Source organism: Nesoenas mayeri, assembly GCF_963082525.1.
Source record: "Nesoenas mayeri genome assembly, chromosome: Z".
Taxonomy (NCBI): Eukaryota; Metazoa; Chordata; class Aves; order Columbiformes; family Columbidae; genus Nesoenas; species Nesoenas mayeri.
This window is the reverse complement of record NC_137542.1, coordinates 75,379,516-75,400,049: the sequence shown is the minus strand read 5'-3', so window position 1 is coordinate 75,400,049 and position 20,534 is coordinate 75,379,516. Positions and strand designations below refer to the sequence as shown.

Sequence of the window (20,534 nt, the reverse complement as noted above, 5' to 3'; positions counted from 1 at the left end):
GGTGTCTGAAGGTCTTGGGACTGGATCTGAGATGAACTGGCTGTAAAGAAACGCAAAATGTTTAAGGGCTGGTTTCTGGATATGGTTTCTGCGCATTTTCTGAGCAAGAGCCGTCCCGTTATCTTCATCGAGATTCGTAGCGGTACGTCTCTGGGTAGGATTTGGCCACCTTAATCTTGCCCAGAATTAGTGGGTTGTATTTGCTGTATTTGCTTTTCTCCTCGGTTGTCAAAAACGTTCTGCAGAATATTCTGGCTCTTTGATTTCTTTAATATACTTAATACATTTATCAGTTACTTAAAGCTGTGCCTTCCTAATAAGATTTAGAAAGATGAACTGATCCTGGAAATTCCTTTCCATGGGAGGTGGGCTTAAATTTATTAACTAAACCTAGTAAAGAGAGCTTTAAAACAAAAGCAGTATTTTCTGTGCCAGAGACAATAATTTGTAAGTGCATGTGTTTGCTTCGTACTCTCAAATTGTTAACGAACTTAAAAACTCATAATAAGCAGAGCTCCTTCCAAGGCTGAAACAGATACGGGCTCAGAAATCCCGCAGCCATTTGTCCTGCTGGCGAAAATCACTTTTCTGTGTGGCAGTGCTTAAAATTATTCGAATTCCCATGGCAGTTTTAAAGGATAACGGTGACTAACTTATGTAACTGGTCCATTTTTTGGTTATTTTTTCTGGAAAAGCTGCTGCTTGCCATCCCGACCCTCCTTCAGCAGCTGGAGTTGAAGGGTAGAAGTAGCTGCGTGTGTCTGGCGCACAACAGCGTTGCAAATACTGCGTATTTCTTAAAGAGAAGTTGAGTTCTGTCAACTGCTCCCCAACCAATACAATTTTTTATCTGTTTAAATAAGAAACATGAGCTCTAAAATCAGGTGTTAGCAGCTTCTTAAATCTTGTTACAATTTCCCTTTTAAAAATATTTTTAAAAATTTGTATAATATCATTTGGCAGGCATTTCAAGAAAATTCAGAAGAAACGAGGAGGCAGATTCTTGTTTTATTTAAGTGTTATTATCTTAAGTATATATCGAATAACTCTGCAAATATGAATGCAATTGCTGTATATTCACTGTAGCTCATGGAGGGTTGAAAACAGCCCGGAATTATATACGTAGCTGACCGGGTGGTTGTGTAGTCTTTCCTGGTGTAAGTGGTAAAGCACTGGATCCAGAAGTTAAATGACATAGAATTTTATTACAGAAGGTGTTTGCAAAAAAATATAATTATAATTATAATAATAATTTAAAAGTTGAAATGGAGGATGACAAGGTGAAGTTTCAAATGTGGGACCCAGAATTGTGTATTAATAAATAAGACCATGTATAAATATGTGCGTATTTACACACAACAGACAGAATTGCGGATGGACTGTAGGACCAGGTCCTTATTTACTATTCCTGTCTCTTTCCTATTATTACTCAAGAGCTCAGGAGCATTCTTTGAATTATTAAAAGAGGGTGGAACGTTGTTGAATCTCTTTATTTTTTGCAAGTCTCACAATATCAGGCGTGTTGTCTTTTTTTGTGTGTGTGCCCTATCTTCTGGAATATGGTGAGAATCTCACCTTCCATTTAAAGCAAAAATCCACTTAAAAATCAAGAAACAGAAATTTTTTAGCCCTCGTGCTTCTAGAATAAAGTTATTAAATACTTCCCAGATGTATGCATAAGGTTCAGACCAAAAGCCGACTGATTTGTGGTCACTCTAAAACATTTCGTATTTTCAAGTTGGTCACGGTTTTGAACCTCTGGTTGGAAATCCAGAAGCTGTTTTCTCCTCCATCTGTTAGTACTTCAGTGCAGAGGTTTTTATTTTTAATTGGATGTCCTTGTTCTGAACTTTAAATGGAGGTTGTAAGTTAGACTTTATCTGCGCAAAAATCAGAACTGGTTTGTTTTAAAGTTAAACGACTTTCAGGGCAAATTAACATTTGTACCTCCAGATTTTGTAAGATGTATATATCAGCCCCAGTACAGAAAAGCACTTAAAATATGCTCATTGAGTTTGCAAAAATAGATGTATATTTTCCCAAGTCCTGATTATCCTATTGATCACTGCCCCCAAAAGCAGCATGAATATGCACGTTGCATGAATATTTTCAGTAAGGACAGGATTTCTTCAGGACATACGCAAGAACTGTGTGTGTCTTAAAGCGAGTAATTAATTGCGAACACGAATGGAGCCTTTGGAGCTCTGGAAGTCTGCCGGTTCACATCTGCCTATATGTTTTAAATTTATATGTATATATATATGTCTATACCTAGAAGCTACCAACATCTTCGCTACTGCGGTTTTTGTGTCTGCAGACGGTGCGTTCTCCAGCTAGAAATATTGTTTTAATACCAGTGGATGTTTAAGTTATGGTAGGTCATCGATGCTGTTTGGCTTCCTGAGGATAAAGCTCACCTGGTAGGAGCTGCAGAGCTGCAGATTTGCGACAATTAAACTCCATCCAGGAATAATCCGGTCCGATGCTGAGACACGGGTGGGCGGATGATTTTGGTTGCTGTGGTCTGGCACCGCGGGCGCGGTGAGAATTGTCGAGGGGATGGGTTGAGGACAAGGGACAGGTCTGAGAGGTAGGGGGTATGATTTCTTTTCTCGGTCCAGAGCTCTGCGAACTGGTCGCTCATTGATGGAGATGAGTTGTCTGGGCTAGGTTGGGAATTTTCCACTGCTGTTTGATGCGCGCTTTGAGAGCTTCCTGAGGAAGGATTGCTCTGGATGGCCCAACATGAAGATGTAACCTGACTTATGTCTGGTTTGGTTTTGTACAGCGAGGGCGAATGTACATTTCTTTTGGGGAGTGTACATTTAGAAATGCCTCTGTTCATTTCTTTTATCGAGAATTATAATATGAGCTGCTCCAGTGGGTGTAGAACTAATAAAACAGTGGCATCCGTGAGGTTGTGTCGATGTACAAATAGGGACCGCTGGTTTTCAGAGTACGGATAGAGTAATTTGAGGTGTGTCTACTCACAGCCATCATTTCTGCTTTCCTCTGCGTGTGGATATTCATGTTCTGGATAAGAAGAACATTTTTATAAACCAAAAATACAACCCCTCTTGTTTTATTCCAGAATAAATGTCTGTGCACCTATAGTGACCGGGAAGAACAGAGCTATCAAAAGCTTTAGTGCAAACTGGCCGTGAATACTTCATTCCCTTTTCCCAGCTGGCCAGGTGGAGGTATAGTTTGACTTTTTGTGGGGAATAAACTGAAACAGATCTCTCTCAAAGACAATCTAGATGTCCGTACTGCACAGCTTTCCATTTTACCCGCCGCTACAAGTTTGTGTGTAGACAAGACCCAAGAGAGTTATGGCGCAGCTATTAGAAGGGGAAGTGATTTTTTCTTAGGCTGATTAAAATTCTTTGGGCTTTCTGTTTGTTTGTTTTTAAACACCTATTTAGCTTTTAATTAACATTTAAGAGAAAGGAAGCTGGTTAAATATTCAATACCTCCTCCCTTTCAATTAAGGTAGAGCAGCACACAAGGCATGATGAGGCCTCTGGGAAGTACGGAAAAACGGAGAAGCGCAGGCTCCTGATTATCATTTTCAGGGGGACTGGAAAGGTGAAACCCATCTGATTATTATTACCATTAACAATAATAATGTCGAGGCTTTGAGCATCAGAAAGCAGTTTAAAAATGCAGTTAGGACCATATGTGCTGGGTTGCGCCTTTAAATACCTTCGCTTTTCCCACCCTATTCTTACTTTAGGTGCAAGGATGGGGAATTTTCTAAGCCTTTTTGGAAGCTCAGCAAGGAGGCTGCAGCTGCTGGAGAAGTTGTTCTTCATGCTACATGCTCTTATTTTCATTTCATTGCAGTTCTTTCACTCTCGGCGAGTCGGCAGCCTCAACCCATCCAGCCCTGAAAGCTCAACCGAGCTGGAAAAGCACTATGATCTGTGCTAGGATCCAGTCTTTTCTCCTTTTTGTTCCTTCACCTTAAAAAATCCACTCACTTTCTCTCTTTGAGTCTGTTATCGCTCAAAAATTGCACATAAAACATTCAGAAAAGAATGCCTCAATGAGAGAAATTGATTGGAAAAATATACGATTATTTAGAATTAAATAAATACTCTTCCTAAACTTAAATTCCTTATTTTATTTTTATTTTGTGCATCCTAATTCATCTAACAAAATACTTCTTTTGTTAGCAATCCTGTTTAAAAGAGAATTACGTTAACTAAAACAAAAATACCATTTTACATTATGGAAATACTTCAAGCCACTGCCCAAAACTTAACTGCAGAAAATACTTTGTGGATATCAAATATCATACAAAAATGATTTTATTTTTAAAAACAAACAAACAAACAAAACATTGTGTTACAAAAAGGGATTTTTAAAATGCAATTGCTGGCACCAGGTTATCAGTTGTGTAAATGTATATGCCTGAATGAGTGGTTGCTTTTTTTAAGGAACAAAGAGACAGCAGATGCTGAAATGCGTAGCTATTGGATATGTTTCATATACTCGGACCTCAAGGTTTACCGGACATAAGAACGCATTGATTTTTAAAAATAAATATAATAAATGTTTTGCAAAAGGATTTCTGACTGCATATGAAACAAGACTTTCCAACTCTACTTTAAAATTAGTTTATTTTGAAGAGCTATTATCAAATGTGTGGTGACAGTAGGAGTTTTTAAGTAGCTGCTATCGTATCTGTTGTGTGGTGACCTATTCAGTGCTATTGCTCTTTATTTAAAAAAAAAAATCAAGCTATTTCCTCCGTGATTCTTTCTTCCAAATACATAAATACATGAGTAACTTCGTATGTATCTGTTTCTTGTGATTACTCCTCAGTAAAGTTAATGATGTGTGGTTACTGGCTGGACTAAACCTTAGATTAGCCCAGTTAGTTTAATAACTGCATATTTACCAAGTATTTTCTTAATTATTTAGAGTACATATCATAGAAAATCTCCCATTGATTTCTGCTATAGTGGTATTTTTTCTTTCGAAAACATTTTTTCCCTGGCTTTTTGTTCTAAGACGCTGTTCATAGAAATCAGACGAAAATTCCACGATTCCAGAGGATAAGGAAAATAACACCTTCTGTCAGAGAGTTCACAGTTAAGTCAAATGGTAATCCACTTGGACTTAACACCTTGTGAAGATATTTTTAATTTAATTTTATTTTATTTGTATAGGAAAAAGGTTGAAAGAAAGGTTTAGTGCTAGTTTATGCTTGGGCTCGATGATCTTAAGGGTCTGTTCCAACCAAAATGATTCTATGATTCTAAGTAGCAGGAAACAGCCGAATTTTATTATCTAGAAAATTCTTTACTACTATATGATTAAAAATTACATGAGCAAACGAGGACTGAGGTCTCTGAATTGGTTGACCTCTGAGGTGTATCCTTTAGATGCAAATACCACTAATGTCAATTTTATCTCAGCTGGATATAAATGATATCGAGTTGAAACAAGCTTGTGCCGTAGAGCTGATAAAAAAGAGCTGACAAGGGCAAAGAGGCTGGTGCAAAAAAAAGGGGTTTTTCCCTGTGGATTTGGGAAGAGGGTCCTGCCCAACTAGACAGTGTGGACTTCGCATTGTGAAGAGAGGAGATAAGACTGAGTTATTTTCTGATCTTCAAGAGGGTTTAGAGTGAAAGCCAGGATCAGTTCGGTAGGCGAGGTTTAAGAGGGGAGCTCCTTCGTACCAAGGAGATGCCAACTCTCGTCTGCAGGAGGATGTGATGTCTGTAAATACTTTCCACTAGCAGCACATAAAAGTCCTACAAACGTTTGTGGTACGTGTACAGAGATATATACATAAACCTCAATCCTACGATTTCTGTATATTATTTTTCCTTTTTACTCTAGGTTCTTTGAAGCAGTTGCATAGTAAGGACAATAATGATTGAAAAGCAAATCAATAACTTTTTTTCTTTCTCTTTTTTAAGGTGAACACACGCAAGAAACCAATTCACCTCATTCGCTGAAGAAGGATGTGGAGAACATGGGGAAAGGTAAAATGAATAAGGGCCTCTTATGTTATAAAACTGCTCTTTGTTTTAATAGAATATGAGGATAATAGGGGGCACTTTTGCTCTGCACCATATTTTAAGCTTGTCAAGTAACATATGAATAATATATGGACCTTTGGGTGGATATAATTGAGATTAATGCATATATATCAATCAATACATGACACTGTAATATAATACTTTAAAATAATATATTACATTGATTTATATTCATGGCTTTCTGCACAAAATCTATTGTAGGTCTATGTAACACTTTTTTATAACTGCTAAAATATTTTGTCTTATAGTAATGAATTGCTCTGCAACTGTTCTTTCAAGAATTATTTATACAGATTAACAAAACCACTTTTCTTTTCCCTTTGTTAGAAGAACTCCAGAAGGTTTTGTTTGAGCAGATCGACTTACGGAGAAGACTAGAACAGGAATTCCAGGTGTTGAAAGGAAATGCGTCTTTCCCAGTCTTCAGTAAGACACATCTCTGTGGTTTTGGTGTTATCTGCGGGTGGTTGGTCATTGTCAGATGGTTAAAATGGGAGAGGTATGTTCTCGGTTATGTCACCAGAATCTTTGGTTTGGTTCTGCTGAGGTTGACAGAGCTTCTGTGGTGGCTTTTCAGGCTCCCCAAGCAGATCTTTTGTAGGGAAAATCTGAAGCGGGATGTCTGTTTTGGTGTATATTCTACTGGTTTTGCTAACATTGAATACAGCAAGTAGACAGAAACATGCCTGGGGCTTCTTTGGGGGACCTTCTTGGAGGCTTTTGAAGACAGGGTACGTTGTCATCTTCTTAGGTGGTTCTAGATGATGCTGGAGAATTTATTTGTCCTGTGTTTAAGCAGAAAGACCTGTTTGGATTTTTTTCTCTTGAGATGGGCTGTTTGAGGTGGTCCTTTCACCATGGCTGACGGGTGCTAGTGAGGGATGATGGGATGTGCTGGGCTTGTGTTAAATAAAACAAAACATATAATCAGTAGGGGTTTCATAAAGCTCCCAGAAAGTTCAGCTGGATGCACAAGGGTCTGGAAAAAAGATCTATTGATTGAGACCTTTTGAATTATGCTGGTAGCGACACGGGAACGTACACTTCCAGCATAAACTGCATGCACATCAGGACAAGCCAGAAGACACAGTGCGGGCTCTCCAGCATGTGGTGAATGTAGTTTTGCAAACCTGGGGTTCTTGGGGCGTCTCCATCAGAGCTGTTGGCTTCCCTGTAGCTGCCTGTCCTGACGGTCCCCATAGTTCAATATTAAATGCAAGAAAATGTGTGTTTGCACCTGTCTTTGCTTCCTCACAAAGTCCAAAGGAGGTCTGACAGCATCTCCATTCAATATTTTCCTCACGTTGATGATGTGAGGTTTGTTTAATACGCTGCTTTATAAAACTCTCGATTTCTGTCCTTGTTTTCCTGTGAGACTGGATGTGGACAGAGCACTCACAGTAAACCTAGACAGATACATTAAAACCTTCCCTGTCTAATTGTCAGGCTCTTCTGCCATTTGCCAACATCTCTTAACTCTTGCATGACTAAAATGTGTGTTCAACACTCAGCGCAAAATGCCCTCGTGCCGGTTTGTCACAGTTCCCTGAGGAATTTAGAAACTCTTTTGTTAGTCCTTCTGAGTTCCTACATAAAAACTCCAGCAATAAAATCCGGTATTACCAGTAAGCAAGTCAACCAAAACCACTGCTGCAAGGTGAGGAATGTTGCGCCTCCCCAGATTGCAGGAAAAGGTGGGAACACAGACATAATTTTCCTATTATTTAAAGAAAATACTTTTTTCCCCTTTCTAAAGCATCAGATAGGGTAAGCAAGGGAATGTGTTGACTCGGAGAATGACTCCATCTTTAGCCCAAATATCAAAAGATGTAGACAGCTTCATAAATAAAGGAGAAGAGCCATCTGAGGTGTTACAGATATTAATCACAGGAGGATAACCTCATCCTTCAGTATAAATCCAGTCATTACTTGGGTTTGGAAGTGAGGCAATTTTAAAATAATTCGTGTAGATCAAAACACTGATGTGTGGTATTGGTGAAATGGCATCTTGGAGTTCTGCCATTTGGGTCACTCATTTATCCATTTGCTCTTCTATGGTAAAATTAATGCTCTGTCATTGCCTTGTAAATAAACACTGCAATTAAACCACATGAAATACATCTCAAATAAAAGAAAAGAACACGTAAGGCCGACCAAGGAAGTGGCGACTGTGTATGCCGGCTTGAAAAATATGTGGTTTCAATGTACCACAAAGTAGTGGTCAATTTTCTTCAGGATTAAAATAGAAAACAGATAATGTGCTATAAGCAATATATACAAGTGACCGTAAAACCTATTTACAGATTTAGATTTACCAAAAAAACCCACCCTCCTCTGCAGACAGTAAAACAAGAAAAAAGGGTCTTTGTAAGGCAAATAAGTGTAAAATCCAATATAAGTGCAATTTGTCCTCTAGAGCAGTATGCATTCCAGCAAAAGAGATGGGTCTGTTCCCGGCTCTCGCTGCTGCTTTAGCTCAGGTAGTGGAAAATATTTGTTTTGCCAGGTTTCCCGAGTTACTAGAAAATGGCTCTAGAAAATGCTCATGTATAGTTACCTGGAGTTAACTTCAAAGTCACCTTTTTTGGGGTCTTGCGTGTGGAACCGAGCATATTCGGGGCATTACACATTAATATTATAGCATCAAACCACCTCCCACAGCAGCGCTATGCGGTGTTGTGTGTGAACAGTGTTGGGTTTCCACGTTCTCCTTATGGAAAACACTGTTAAATGAGAACCAATCTTATTTTCAAGCTCATTGAAATGTGGCCTGTGATAATTTATGAGCCAGCAGACCTTGTCTTCTGCTGTTTGCACCTTGATTTTTTATGTTGCTATTATACCTGAAAGCTGCACATGAGGTTTTCCTTTGCCTTCCTCAACACAGAGATCACTCGAAGAAAATAAACGATCAGATGACTTGAAGAAAATAAAATAATTTGCTGTCATGACAGAAATATGAGCACCTATGCACAGCTGACACCATGTTCTCCTAGAACCCTCTGCTGTTTTGTACCTTTGGTGTCAGCTGGAGCGTATTTTGTCCGGCCGCATTTAACAACATGGTAATAAAACGGCAGAGGCACAGTCTGGATAGTTCAAGTATTTAATTTTGTGTTAAGAAAGCTATTTAAATATTAATATCTTTTCTCTTGGGTATCGCTCATGGCTTTGTCTGTAAGCATTCAGACTCAAATAAACGCTGCTGGAAAAAACATGGTCCTTACCATTAACACCCCATTTCCACTGTGAGCTTGGACATTTGCAGGGCGAGACTGAGCGAGATTTCTGAGCTATTTGTTCTGAGAGGTGATGAGCCTGTGAAGAGCCAGTCAGGAGGAAAATGGTGAGGAGAAAAGGAAAATTTGTCTATGTAGTCTACTAGGAGCAAAACTGGAGTATTTCAGTAGCAGCTAGCACAGATTTACCAGCCCTTAGCGACCAGGACAGGAGGTGGTCACCTTTTTATGCTGCACATCTTTTTTGTGGGGCTATGAAGAGAGGAATTGCAAACCAGCTTTATTTCTGTCAGCTTATTTTCCTGGCTGAGTCAGAATAGAGGGAATGGGCTGAAAAATTCTGTGGGCATTTAAGATAATGTCATTTATATCCTTTTTTTTTCATGTAGATGAGCTGGACGGTTTCACCCTGACTGAGGCTCTCACTCTTTATTTTTTCTTTGCTATTTTCTTTTTATCCTCAAGTCCCTCCTTGCCTTTTAGATAACTTTTGCTCATCGGAAGAGGGGAAAATCTTTGTGTGAATGAGGAGGACAGAGATCTGCCCCCTTGTATTTTCTTCTAGCCCTTTCCTATGCTCACAGTTGATGGGAACACATCCCCTTTCCCCACAATCAAGGTCATGGAATCATAGAGATAGAGGTATAATACATCCAATACATCCTTGGTCTGGGGACTGAGAACTCGTGGCAAGGCTGTGCGGCTTTTTTGGGAGCGAGTGAGCTCCATGCAGCGCAATGAGTATTAATAGGAGCCGCTTGTTCTCACCTGGGCTTAAATCTTTCCATTGCAATTGAGGTGTCTCCGTGACTCCTCTTACTGTGCTATCGAAGTATCTCACAGTCATTTAATCTATTAATCCTCCCAACACACTTGGCAGATGAAGCAGCACTGTTATTTGTGCTTTAGTGGTGATGAAAGGAGGTGTAGACACGTAGAGCAGATATTAAACCCAGGATTCCTGAGTCCTGGGCTCGTGTCCCATCAATCAGCATGATTATTTAACTCTTTTAATTATTTAGTTGTAAATAAACCATTTTTAGCTGCCTTTGAGTGCCCTTCTCCAAGCTCCGGATGTTGAGGTGCTCCGTGCTAGTTTTTGTTCATATTCATCTCAATATTCCTGTGGTTTAGGACAAGCTTTAGTCTCCCAGATCAAAACTACATTGGTTGGGATGGGTTTTCTTTCCTCTTCCATTTAATGGCCCATCATTGAACCCAGGTCTCCATCATGCAACTCTCCAAGTTATTTGCTTCTTGTCAATAGCTTTGTTTATGTTTTTCTGTCTTTTCTCTCAACCTTCAACAGCAATGTCACAGAACACAGACCAGCAGATAATCTTCTGCCAAACAAAGTGTTGTCTGAAATGCTTACTGAGGAGGAAAATAAGGGAAGGAGTACCTCCTGTAGCAGGGAAGCTTCCCTGTGCTGTAACCTAGCTCTTTAGGATCTGTTTTTCAAAGACGTTTTGCCTTCTGGGTTCCACATCACTCTTTATGGAGCTTTAGGCTGAGTTTTGCTCAAAGGCATCAGCACTGTTACAAACTACAAATCAAACCCTGCAGCCTTGAACGCTTTCTGTTCTCACTTGTTGGACATCCCTATTGATGTCAACTGATTTATGCCAGAGAAAATAAGAGATATTTTTGCTCTTCAGTCTTGGTGAAAGTTTGACTAGTGACTGCAGAGTCTGGCCCATTGAGAAAATCACTGTGAGAGTAAATGCTAATGACAGAAACTCAGCAGCCTACATTTGCTAATCGGGGAAGCTTCTGAATCCTATTTTTCCACAGTTTTTCTGTTGTCTACAGTGTCTCCTACTAGATCAGACAGTTTTGTTAGGCATGCCTTGTAATTGGGTGGAGGGCTTCGTAGTGGTTCACAGTTCCTCAGCAGTGATTTGGTTTGATTTAATTTGATTTATATAAATTCTGCTGTGTGGTCTCTGTTTTAATTACTGCATCTACCCTCCTCCTACAGATAATTTTCAAGACCAGATGAAGCGGGAACTGGCGTACAGAGAAGAAATGGTGCAGCAGCTACAAATTGTGAGTTTGCCTTCTTTGCTAAAAACGCTATGAACTGTGGCTTTATGTTTTTTAAATGCACTCCTCGAACTTTTCCTTTGTGAGCCATGCAGAGGTACCAAGCTCATATTAACCTTACACTTTACGAGACATAAGCGTGCAGTTCTCAGCTGGTTTAAAATCTAATTACCTGGAGATTTACTTTCATACAATAACCAGATGGGTCTTTGTGTTTCAACTCAACAAAATGTGTTGACTCAACACTGAGAGGTGCTTCTTCAGAGCAAAACGTGAGCACCGAATCAGTAAACCTTGAGCAGTTAAATGTTTATACCTTGTACAAGTCGCATTTCAGCCCTGAGTAGGGAATTGGTGTGAGTCCCGTTTCTCACTGAAAAATAAACATACAGATGTGTCTTTTTTTTTAATTTCAGCCACTAGAAGAAGTGCTTAACTCAGCAGTAAAGGCTCCAGTTGCCAAAACACAGTTCAGTGTATGCGCACGTTGCTTGTTATTTTAAAATCAAGAGGGATTTTGCGTGTGTGTGTTAGTGCAACTATAGATCATTACATAGAACTGTGCTGTTTTGAAAACTTGACATATTTAATCCGGTACAAGCAAAGGGTGGGATATGTGAAGCTGTTTCTTACTCAGATACTGCTTAGTGCGATTTTAAGAGCAGCGTGCCGTAATGGGTGGCAGGTTGTCAGCTAATGCTTGTTTTCCTGGTGCTTTTTCTGTGATCAGTCTGACATTATTCAACAGGGTTGAATATTCATATTCATATTCAACAGGGTTTTTTTGAGGCAGATTTGCCAAATATTCCGACTTACCTGAATTAGCCTCTGTGCTCAAGCATTTAAGTTTTGCTGGTGCTTGTCACAGATCCTGGTGCGAAGAAACCTTCTGATACTCTCATTTTCTAGTAGATGGGTCAGGACATAAAAATAAAGCTGAAGGCCAAGTTTGTCAAGCTTGTGCACCTCTGTTTAGAGCCATTTAGGAGTAGCCTTATTTTTAGAGCTGTCGAACATTCCCGTTCCCTGTTGCTGCTGACTTCAGAGGTTTCAATGAGAGATGGAGGACACTCAAAGGAGGTTGTTTACCAAGGAAATTTAAGTCCAGAACATCTCTGGAGATTCTTTTCTGCTGGTTTCCACTCTTTTCCTTTAACATGTCCAGTTGTTACCGTGTTCCTCTTTGCCTCCCGGTGCCAGGCAAGGAGTTTGGCTCAATCTGTGAATTATATTGTCACAGAAGATTGTAATTAGGATGCTATCCTGAAAAGTACTTCCCCTGCTGCTTTGGACTCGAGGCAGGTGACCTGATTTCTGCTGTGGACCACATTTAAGCACAAATTCTATAGATCCTCTTGAGCATCTTCTCGTGTCAGCTGAACTTGGACCTAACTCTGCTCCCAGGGAGAGAATGGATTATTTCTGCCATTCACTTTGTAGCCTTATTGTGAAGTTTTTTTCCTGAAAATAGATGTCCCAGACCTCCAGTGAACCAGCTGTGGTGGTTTTTCATATTTACAAGAAGTGGAGAAATCACAAGGTTCAGTGCAGTGCTTTTTCTTAGGCAAGAAAAGAAATAGACTGTGTAATTCACACCCTTTTCACTTGCTCATGTTACCGAAAGACTAATAGTCATTTAATCATTAAACAGCACTGCTTGAGTGTACTTATAGAGACTGGTTTTGACATTAAATATACTACACGAACAATTCAGGACCTGTTTACTCACTGTGGATGCATCAGTTTAATTATTATTAATAGAAATGTTGCCAAATCATCAGCAAGTGTTGATGCTCCCGTTTGGGTATCCTTCCCAGTATCTTTGAGTTAGGTTGTGCATCAGTGAGACCAATAAAAGGCAGTTTGCATATGAAAAATTGAGAGACTGCTGCAAATAACACACGTTTGTTTAAACTGGGTGCAGAAATCTCCGGTGATATGCTGATTGATAACTGGAGTTGGCACTTCCGATGTGATAATCCTTGCAGTTACTTAATTCACTCGTGCGAATATATCTTGTCTGGTTGTATCTAGATTTTAGACTAATGAATTTTATATCCTAATGATAGAACTCCTTTGGCCTTTTTGGGTTATAGCATGGATGGATGAAAGCTTTTGGCACAGGACACACAACAAAACTTGTTTAAATCTGATTTTTTTGTGTGTGTTTTTTGTTGTTTTGTATGTACCTGGGACACCACACCATTGCTTTAACAGAGCTGCCCACACCTAATATTCTAATATAGAGAGAAAAGCAGAGGTGTTTAATGCATACTCAGATCTTAGTTTTGCTTATAGCTTCACAGGTGTATGTAGGGTTTGTAGGATTAACTTTGTAGGATTTTGTAGGATTAAATTGTAGGAAACCTTTGCAGGATTAAACTCAAAATTTACTGGTCTAACAAGCCACAGAACTTGACTCGCTTACTTTTTCTTTTTCTTTTTTTTTTTTTTAATTTTACAAACAATATAAATGCACAGAGTCAGTTTCTTTTGGCTGTTCTCATAGCTGAAGGATTATATGGCTTAAATTAGTCCTTCCTGAAGACTTAGGCAGGATCCTGAGGGCAACTCTCATAGCAGTCTGTACCAGAGTAAAGTGTTGCCTTAATGATGATTTCACTTATTCTGAACTGGAATTCTTCAAGCTGCAAAACTGAGTAGTCAGACTTTCAGATAAACTGCCTTGGCGTGTTTGATGGGTCGGGAACGTCTGGAATACAACAAGCTGAACCGAAGCATGAAATACTTAACCAAATATAATTGTTTTTGAAAACTTTCTAGCGCAAACACCCGCCGTACCCTGACAGTTACACAGAAAGGGCTGCTTGGAGGTAGCGTTTCATGCCCCGCCAGTACCAAACACTGACCGGAACGCTTTTATTTCCCATTTATTGGGTAACATCGTGTCACTGCGATGCAGAAAGTGGTGACAGATCGCCACTCGTGGATGGCGGCCGGTCCGAGAGGGGTGGCAGCTCGGGGGGGCTGGCGTGGGCTTTGGGTGCCCTCTGCCGCTCTAGACCATCACTGCACCCGCAGCCTTAATAGTCTGCATTAAAAACCTCCATTAGATCACTGTTTAATCAGTGAGTGTTTATTTTAACGCTTTGTCTGCTTCAGACTTAAAAAAAAAATATATTTTTATGGCCTTCTAAAAGTCAGGAGTAAGTCTCAGACCATTGGGAGGATGAAGGTTGGGTCCTGTTGCATCCTCTGTGATGGATGTTGCAGTCTTTAGATATAACCTGGCTCGGTACATAGCTGGAGCAGTGGGATGTTGTGTTGACATTGGCAATTTCTGTTGAGAAAGGAGTTGGTCAGAGTATCCGAAGCCGCTACCAGAAGGTATCACAACCTGTTCTTGCCAAGCTCTTGGCCAAGGCATCATCGTATTGAACAAGAAAATAGATCTTAAATCACTGATTGCATTTTTCTCTTCATGCTCTTTCAAAGTCCTCTCTCCAAAACTGGCGAAGTACAGTGCATGTACTTGCAGGTCATACGTAAAATACGGGTTTTACATATAGATTCAGGCATGGACCATCTGGCTTCTGTTATTGAGCTATACAGAGAGGGCCGCTGAGAAGAAATCATTGCCCAGCAGGTTGGGATAAATTCCAAAGTGCCACGTGTGGTACGGCCTCAGAAGAGCTCACCTGCCTTTAGAGCTGTCTTTTTTTGTCCGGTGTGACCAGAATTAACCTGTCAGGACAGCCCAGCCAGCCCAGCGCAGGACTGAGTCACCTCCTGCTTGACACTCCGTACCTGTCTGGTATCATCTTCTGCACAACTGTGTTAGTGGATCAAATTTAAAACACATGAACTTTCTTCCCAGCCGCCTGGTGGGAGAAAAAGATCAGAAGCGGCATTCCCAGCATGACGATTTTGATCCTTTTATGTTTTTGTGAAACCCTCTAAACCATTGCCACAGAGAAGAAGAGCACCCAGCAGCAAATTTAAGCTCCTGAGAACAGGCTAGATTGCTTAATTTCTTTGCTGGGGTCCTTTCCAAGTTGTTTTATAGGTTCCTGGGAAACGCTGACCACAGCTTTAACTTGTCCATCAGGAAAAGCTAAGGTGGTGGTTGTCACCCAGCCATTGTTATTTAGATAATTAAAACTGAATAGTGATCAATCCCCCTCATTTTACGAAGGAGTAAAAGGCAGAAGGTCTTTGAGACATGTTATAAATGTGAATTGTCCTTCCAGCCCAAGTAGAATGTGTTGCTTTGGTTTTGTTTGGGTTCTTTTTAATTTATTTGCACTCCCATGAACTGACTTTCTCCTTGCTAGCCTAATTTTGGGCTGATAATCATGTTCAGAGCTAAGAACTGGATCCAGCTGAAACTCCTCTGATGTTCCATGGCCTTATACTCTCAGTGCTGCTTTGAATCAACCATGAAATAAATCAGGAGCTATCTACCTGCAAAACTGATTTCTATCTCTGCATCATCTTTCATCCCGATCTTTAAAGATTCACAAATAGTGTTTAAAAGAAGAAAACATCCACCTTGTGGTAACGTTGTTAGATCTTTAGAGGTATGAAATCATGTTTCTCTGGGTCCTACTGTAATTAAGAAAAGCACTAGTAGGTTTAATTCCTATTTTAGGTTGTTTATGGAAAGCAGGTGCTTTGTGCAGCTAATGTATCCATTACAGAAACAAGGAATATCTGCATTTTTATATGCCAAGACCTTGGTCACTGCACGCCATTCAAAAAGTTGAAATAGGAAATAGTAGAGTTTTATTGGGGTTTCTGCTTTGGGCCTCTGCTTATAGTGGTCCAGCCAGATTGATTGACCTTGTCAAGAGTGTTAGAGGCAAACATTTGTTCAGTGGAATCGTTCTTGGATGTCTGGACCTGCAGTTTGTGCTGAAGTGCCCGTACACTGACAGTCAGGTAATAACAGGTAAAACAGCGTTTCTGGAACTCTGCATTTACTGTGTCTTGCAGTCTCCAAGGAAGATTTCATTACTTTGCCCACCATTCTCCCAAAAAGCAAACAAAAAAGAGATATGTTCGTATTTACTCTTATTAACTTCTGCTGTGCTTTAGCAGTTGGGATGATACTGCACATCTATTTCTGTATGTTCCATTATCTTCATTTGGTTCTTGGTGGAGTTCTTCTCCAGATTTAGTGGTGCGAATTGGGGATATGTCCTTTTAACGCCAAAGGTAGCACACACATCCCTGACTGTGTACAGAAAAGTGAGCTTACAAGGGCTGTTTTCAGCAGAATTTTGTTTGCCACTGTCTGATTTGTTTTTTTAAGACAGGTGAGCGAAACTTGTGTCTTGACAAAGCATCTGGGTATGCCTTGGGTTAGTGGAGTGGAGCTGGGGCTCTTTCTCCAGCAGATTGAAGTGTTAAAGAAAAGGAATGCCTTTTAGAATTAATAGTTACTAAAAAACAGACCAGTACCAGTGCCCTATAAGTACTTTCACAAGGCAATGGTGGAAACTCATGCTTTACAACAAGCTTTTGGCACTTGGATTCCTCTTCCAGCTGTAAAAAGCTCAGTATAGGCTTTTTCTTCTGCTTAATCCCACCCGTCATTCCATGCAGAAGCACCTTGTGTGCAGAGACTAAGTTTTCCAGTGGCATTTCAGCCCTTTCCTGCATAAACCTACTTTGCATTTGGAAGGGTTGTCTTGGCCAGACAGGATTCTGTCTGAGGTCTGAAGTGCAGTGTCTGAAGATAAAAACTGTTTAACTAAAACCTTCTAGATATGCATTAGATACGTGGGGTGCTGAAGATTCCCTCTCCAAGCAACAGAAGTCAGGGTGACGTGTCGTTGTGTACCCCACCAAGAGATGGGATGTGAAGGTGGAGTCTCCAAAAGAGGATGGTGTACAGAAGATTTTTTGTTGTCCAAGCACAGCAGGGATCAAACATTTGCTTTAGAAATTCATCCTCAATACTGTCTGCTTATCTGTGGTTTTGTTGCTGTTGTGGAGCAGACTCAGAGCTCACAAACTGGATTTTTTAACAGGTGACCAGCACCCAGGTCTAGACTAATCTGAAGAAAAATAAAACAAGAGAAATGCAGTATGGACACTGGATCTTTCTCATGTTCCCTACAGATCTGCTCCTGTTGTTCCTATTAATGTGGACTTACTCATAAGACATAGATTTCACAGAACCACAGAATCCCAGAATGTCAGGGATCGGAAGAGACCTGGAAAGCTCACCCAGTGCAATCCCCCCATGGAGCAGGAACACCCAGATGAGGTTACACAGGAAGGTGTCCAGGCGGGTTGGAATGTCTGCACAGAAGGAGACTCCACAACCCCCTGGGCAGCCTGGGCCAGGCTCTGCCACCCTCACCCCCAACAAGTTTCTTCTCATATTTAAGTGGAACCTTTTGTGTTCCAGTTTGAACCCATTACCCCTTGTCCTGTCACTGGTTGTCACCAGAAGAGCCTGGCTCCATCCTCCTGACACTGCCCCTTTCCATATTGATCCCCATGAATGAGTCCCCCCTCAGTGTCCTCTTGTCCAGCTCCAGAGCCCCAGCTCCCTCAGCCTTTCCTCACACGGGAGATGCTCCACTCCCTGCAGCATCTTGGTGGCTGCGCTGGACTCTCTGCAGCAGTTCCCTGTCCTGCTGGAACTGAGGGGCCACAACTGGACACAAGATTCCAGGTGTGGTCTCCCCAGGGCAGAGCAGAGGGGCAGGAGAACCTCTCTGACCTACTGACCACCTCTTCTAACCCACCCCAGGTACCATTGGCTTCCTGGCCACAAGGGCTCAGTGCTGGCTCATGGTCATCCTGCTTTTCTTGCTACTTAAAACCAAATTATCCACAATTGTGTTATTGCTGGCAGGGGTGTGCGCACTTTGGGAAGGGCTGCAGATTGGATCTTTGTGCTGATCCTGTTGTGCATTGCAGCAGTCACTGTGGATGTCCGAAAGGAGATGGTATTGTCGTGAAGAGCACTAAATACTATTCTACTGCAGCACGGGAGTTATCAAATGCTCTTCCAGTGACAAAAGTAGAAGATGCCATTGTAGGCGATTTAACTCATGAAGAAAGTAGTCATTTCCCTCCTGGAAACCCACCTCTCCCAGTGTCATTTATTACCAGGAGAATGGATAAACCAACACACATTGAAAAGATGCCGATGTGCCAGATATAGCGGAGAAGTGGATTAAGAACAGTTAATTTCTGACAGAATGTACCCCGTTGTATTATCTAGGTCAGTACGGCTTGGGAGATGTCCTATATAATTGTCGGCCATGCAAACCGATGTTGCCTGTTGTGAGTGGGAGGGAGGAAGGAGAAAAACTTGGTGAAGCATCACAGGTCTCAGCTGAAATGTGCTTATTCAGGCAGTTTGTTTATAGCTCCCTATTGAATCTAAACCGTGCAAACGGGTGATCAGGTAAACAGTTTCTTAGCCTATAAGATCTCTGATCTTTCCCTTACTCAGAAAAGCAGGGTTGGAGATGACACTGCAGATACTGCACTTCGCACCAGCCCAGAGACACGCTGAGTGCAACGCACACAAATGCCGTCACAAACTGTGGGTATAACATAATTAAAACCAAAACAGGGATGCACACATGTTAGATGTGTAGTCAGTGGATACAGATGTAAATTCACATCCTCCTGGTATGTTGTTGTATGTAGGGCATGTCACTTGAACCCTTTGCATTTGCCTGTCTGTTCCACTTGCTGTATGTGCAGCTTAAGGCTTTGCTCCTGACTTGATCCCAGCCTGTTTGTCAGCTTGCAGTAGCGTATTTGTCGTTTTTGGGGAATCTATTCTGGAGTGCCTGGCAGCAGAAGCAGGTCACCTCAGTGTGCAGCAGCACCTGGGAGTGCAGGGACATAGATTTAATGATCCCAACCTGAGTTCTTCCAAAAGGCAGCATTGAAGAAAAGTGAATTTGTAGTCACTTCGATTCCCAGCTATGGAGAAATCTCAGAGCAATTTAGTTTTGTTGCATTCTAAAGGCCCAGCACGGAAAAGAAGAGCAGCCCCATGCTGTATTCCCAGTAGCCTGTGAGCACATCATCGTACTTTGTTTCTAAATATAACAATGTTCCCTAATATGCCTATGTTCTCTGTTTTTTCTTTAATTATTTGTTCCACTTCAGTGGCTTTCTTCAGATTGGTACAAGTTGGAGATAACTATTATGAACTTCCTAATTATGGGGATATAAATGTATGAAGTCTCATACTCCCACCCTGCTGTATTTCGGCTGCGCAGAGATCGGTGTGTGTTGCCTGCTCTGTTACAGACAGCTGATTTTTGTCATCTCATGGGTAGCAGAATGTCTGGCGACTTGATTTTTGCCAACAACTGATCTAAACAAACATCAGAAGACATCTTTTACATTAGATTTTAAGATCTGCTGTTTTAATTTGGACCATTTTATTTCTGCTTCAACTTTCTTGCAGTTTCATAAAGAATTCAATCCTTTAAGGCATCGTTTTCTAAAATGATACAAGGAGGCAAACAAAAACTTTAATTTACATGGATTCCAGCTCGGATATCGTAGAATCATATTGGTTGGAAGAGACCTTTAAGACCAAATCTGTCAAATCTATGTTGTTAGCCAAACGTTGGCATAAAGCGGTGGCTTTGTTTCTGTGTCATTGCAGATTCCCTATGCAGCAAGCTTGATCAGGAAAGAAAAGCTCGGTGCACACCTCAGCAAAAGCTAAAGGTGAGCTTGAGGGAAAAAAAAGGCTATTTTATTCTGTCCGACTGTCATGTTTTCCTTTGCAGGCATTGCAAGAATTAAGAGAATCATCCTGTTGCGTAATGTTACTGATTCTGGTCTAAAAGGTCTGTCTGCGGAGGTGTTGTGCTACAGTCTAAAGCTGATAAGTGACATGTCACACGAATTACGAGGCTTCATGGGGTAGGACGTGCCACTGGGTGAATCCAGCCCTAATGGCCTGAGCACTCGAAGTGGTGGCAATGGGGGAAATATGTTGGCATTCACACTGAAGTAAAAATTCACACACGGGCAGGTAGGAATTGGGTTTTTCTGCCCACAACAGAGCTTCTTCAGCTCCAGGAAAGAGGAGTGTAATTTGGGAGCATCACAGAACTACACTGACATTGTCCTCTGTAATTTTCTCCTGCTAAACCCAGCACCGTGTTTTTCAGGAGGGTTTTTCGGAAGCGCTCAGTTAGAATAAGCACCATCTCCATCATCAATGTCCTGGGAG

At 41.0% G+C, this 20,534-nt stretch overlaps 1 protein-coding gene across 1 annotated transcript in view; it reads left to right on the top strand.

Moving 5' to 3' along the window:
- SKOR2 (SKI family transcriptional corepressor 2) overlaps positions 1 to 20,021 on the top strand; it is a gene marked incomplete at both ends in the record, with an annotated part of 24,866 nt that extends 4,845 nt beyond the window's left edge. The window contains 4 exons of the mRNA XM_080362961.1: positions 5,934 to 5,999; positions 6,384 to 6,482; positions 11,277 to 11,344; positions 19,959 to 20,021. Of these exons, the coding sequence (XP_080219087.1) occupies positions 5,934 to 5,999; positions 6,384 to 6,482; positions 11,277 to 11,344; positions 19,959 to 20,021 (296 nt within the window). The remainder of the gene's footprint in view (positions 1 to 5,933; positions 6,000 to 6,383; positions 6,483 to 11,276; positions 11,345 to 19,958) is intronic.
- Between the last annotated feature and the right edge of the window lie 513 nt (positions 20,022 to 20,534).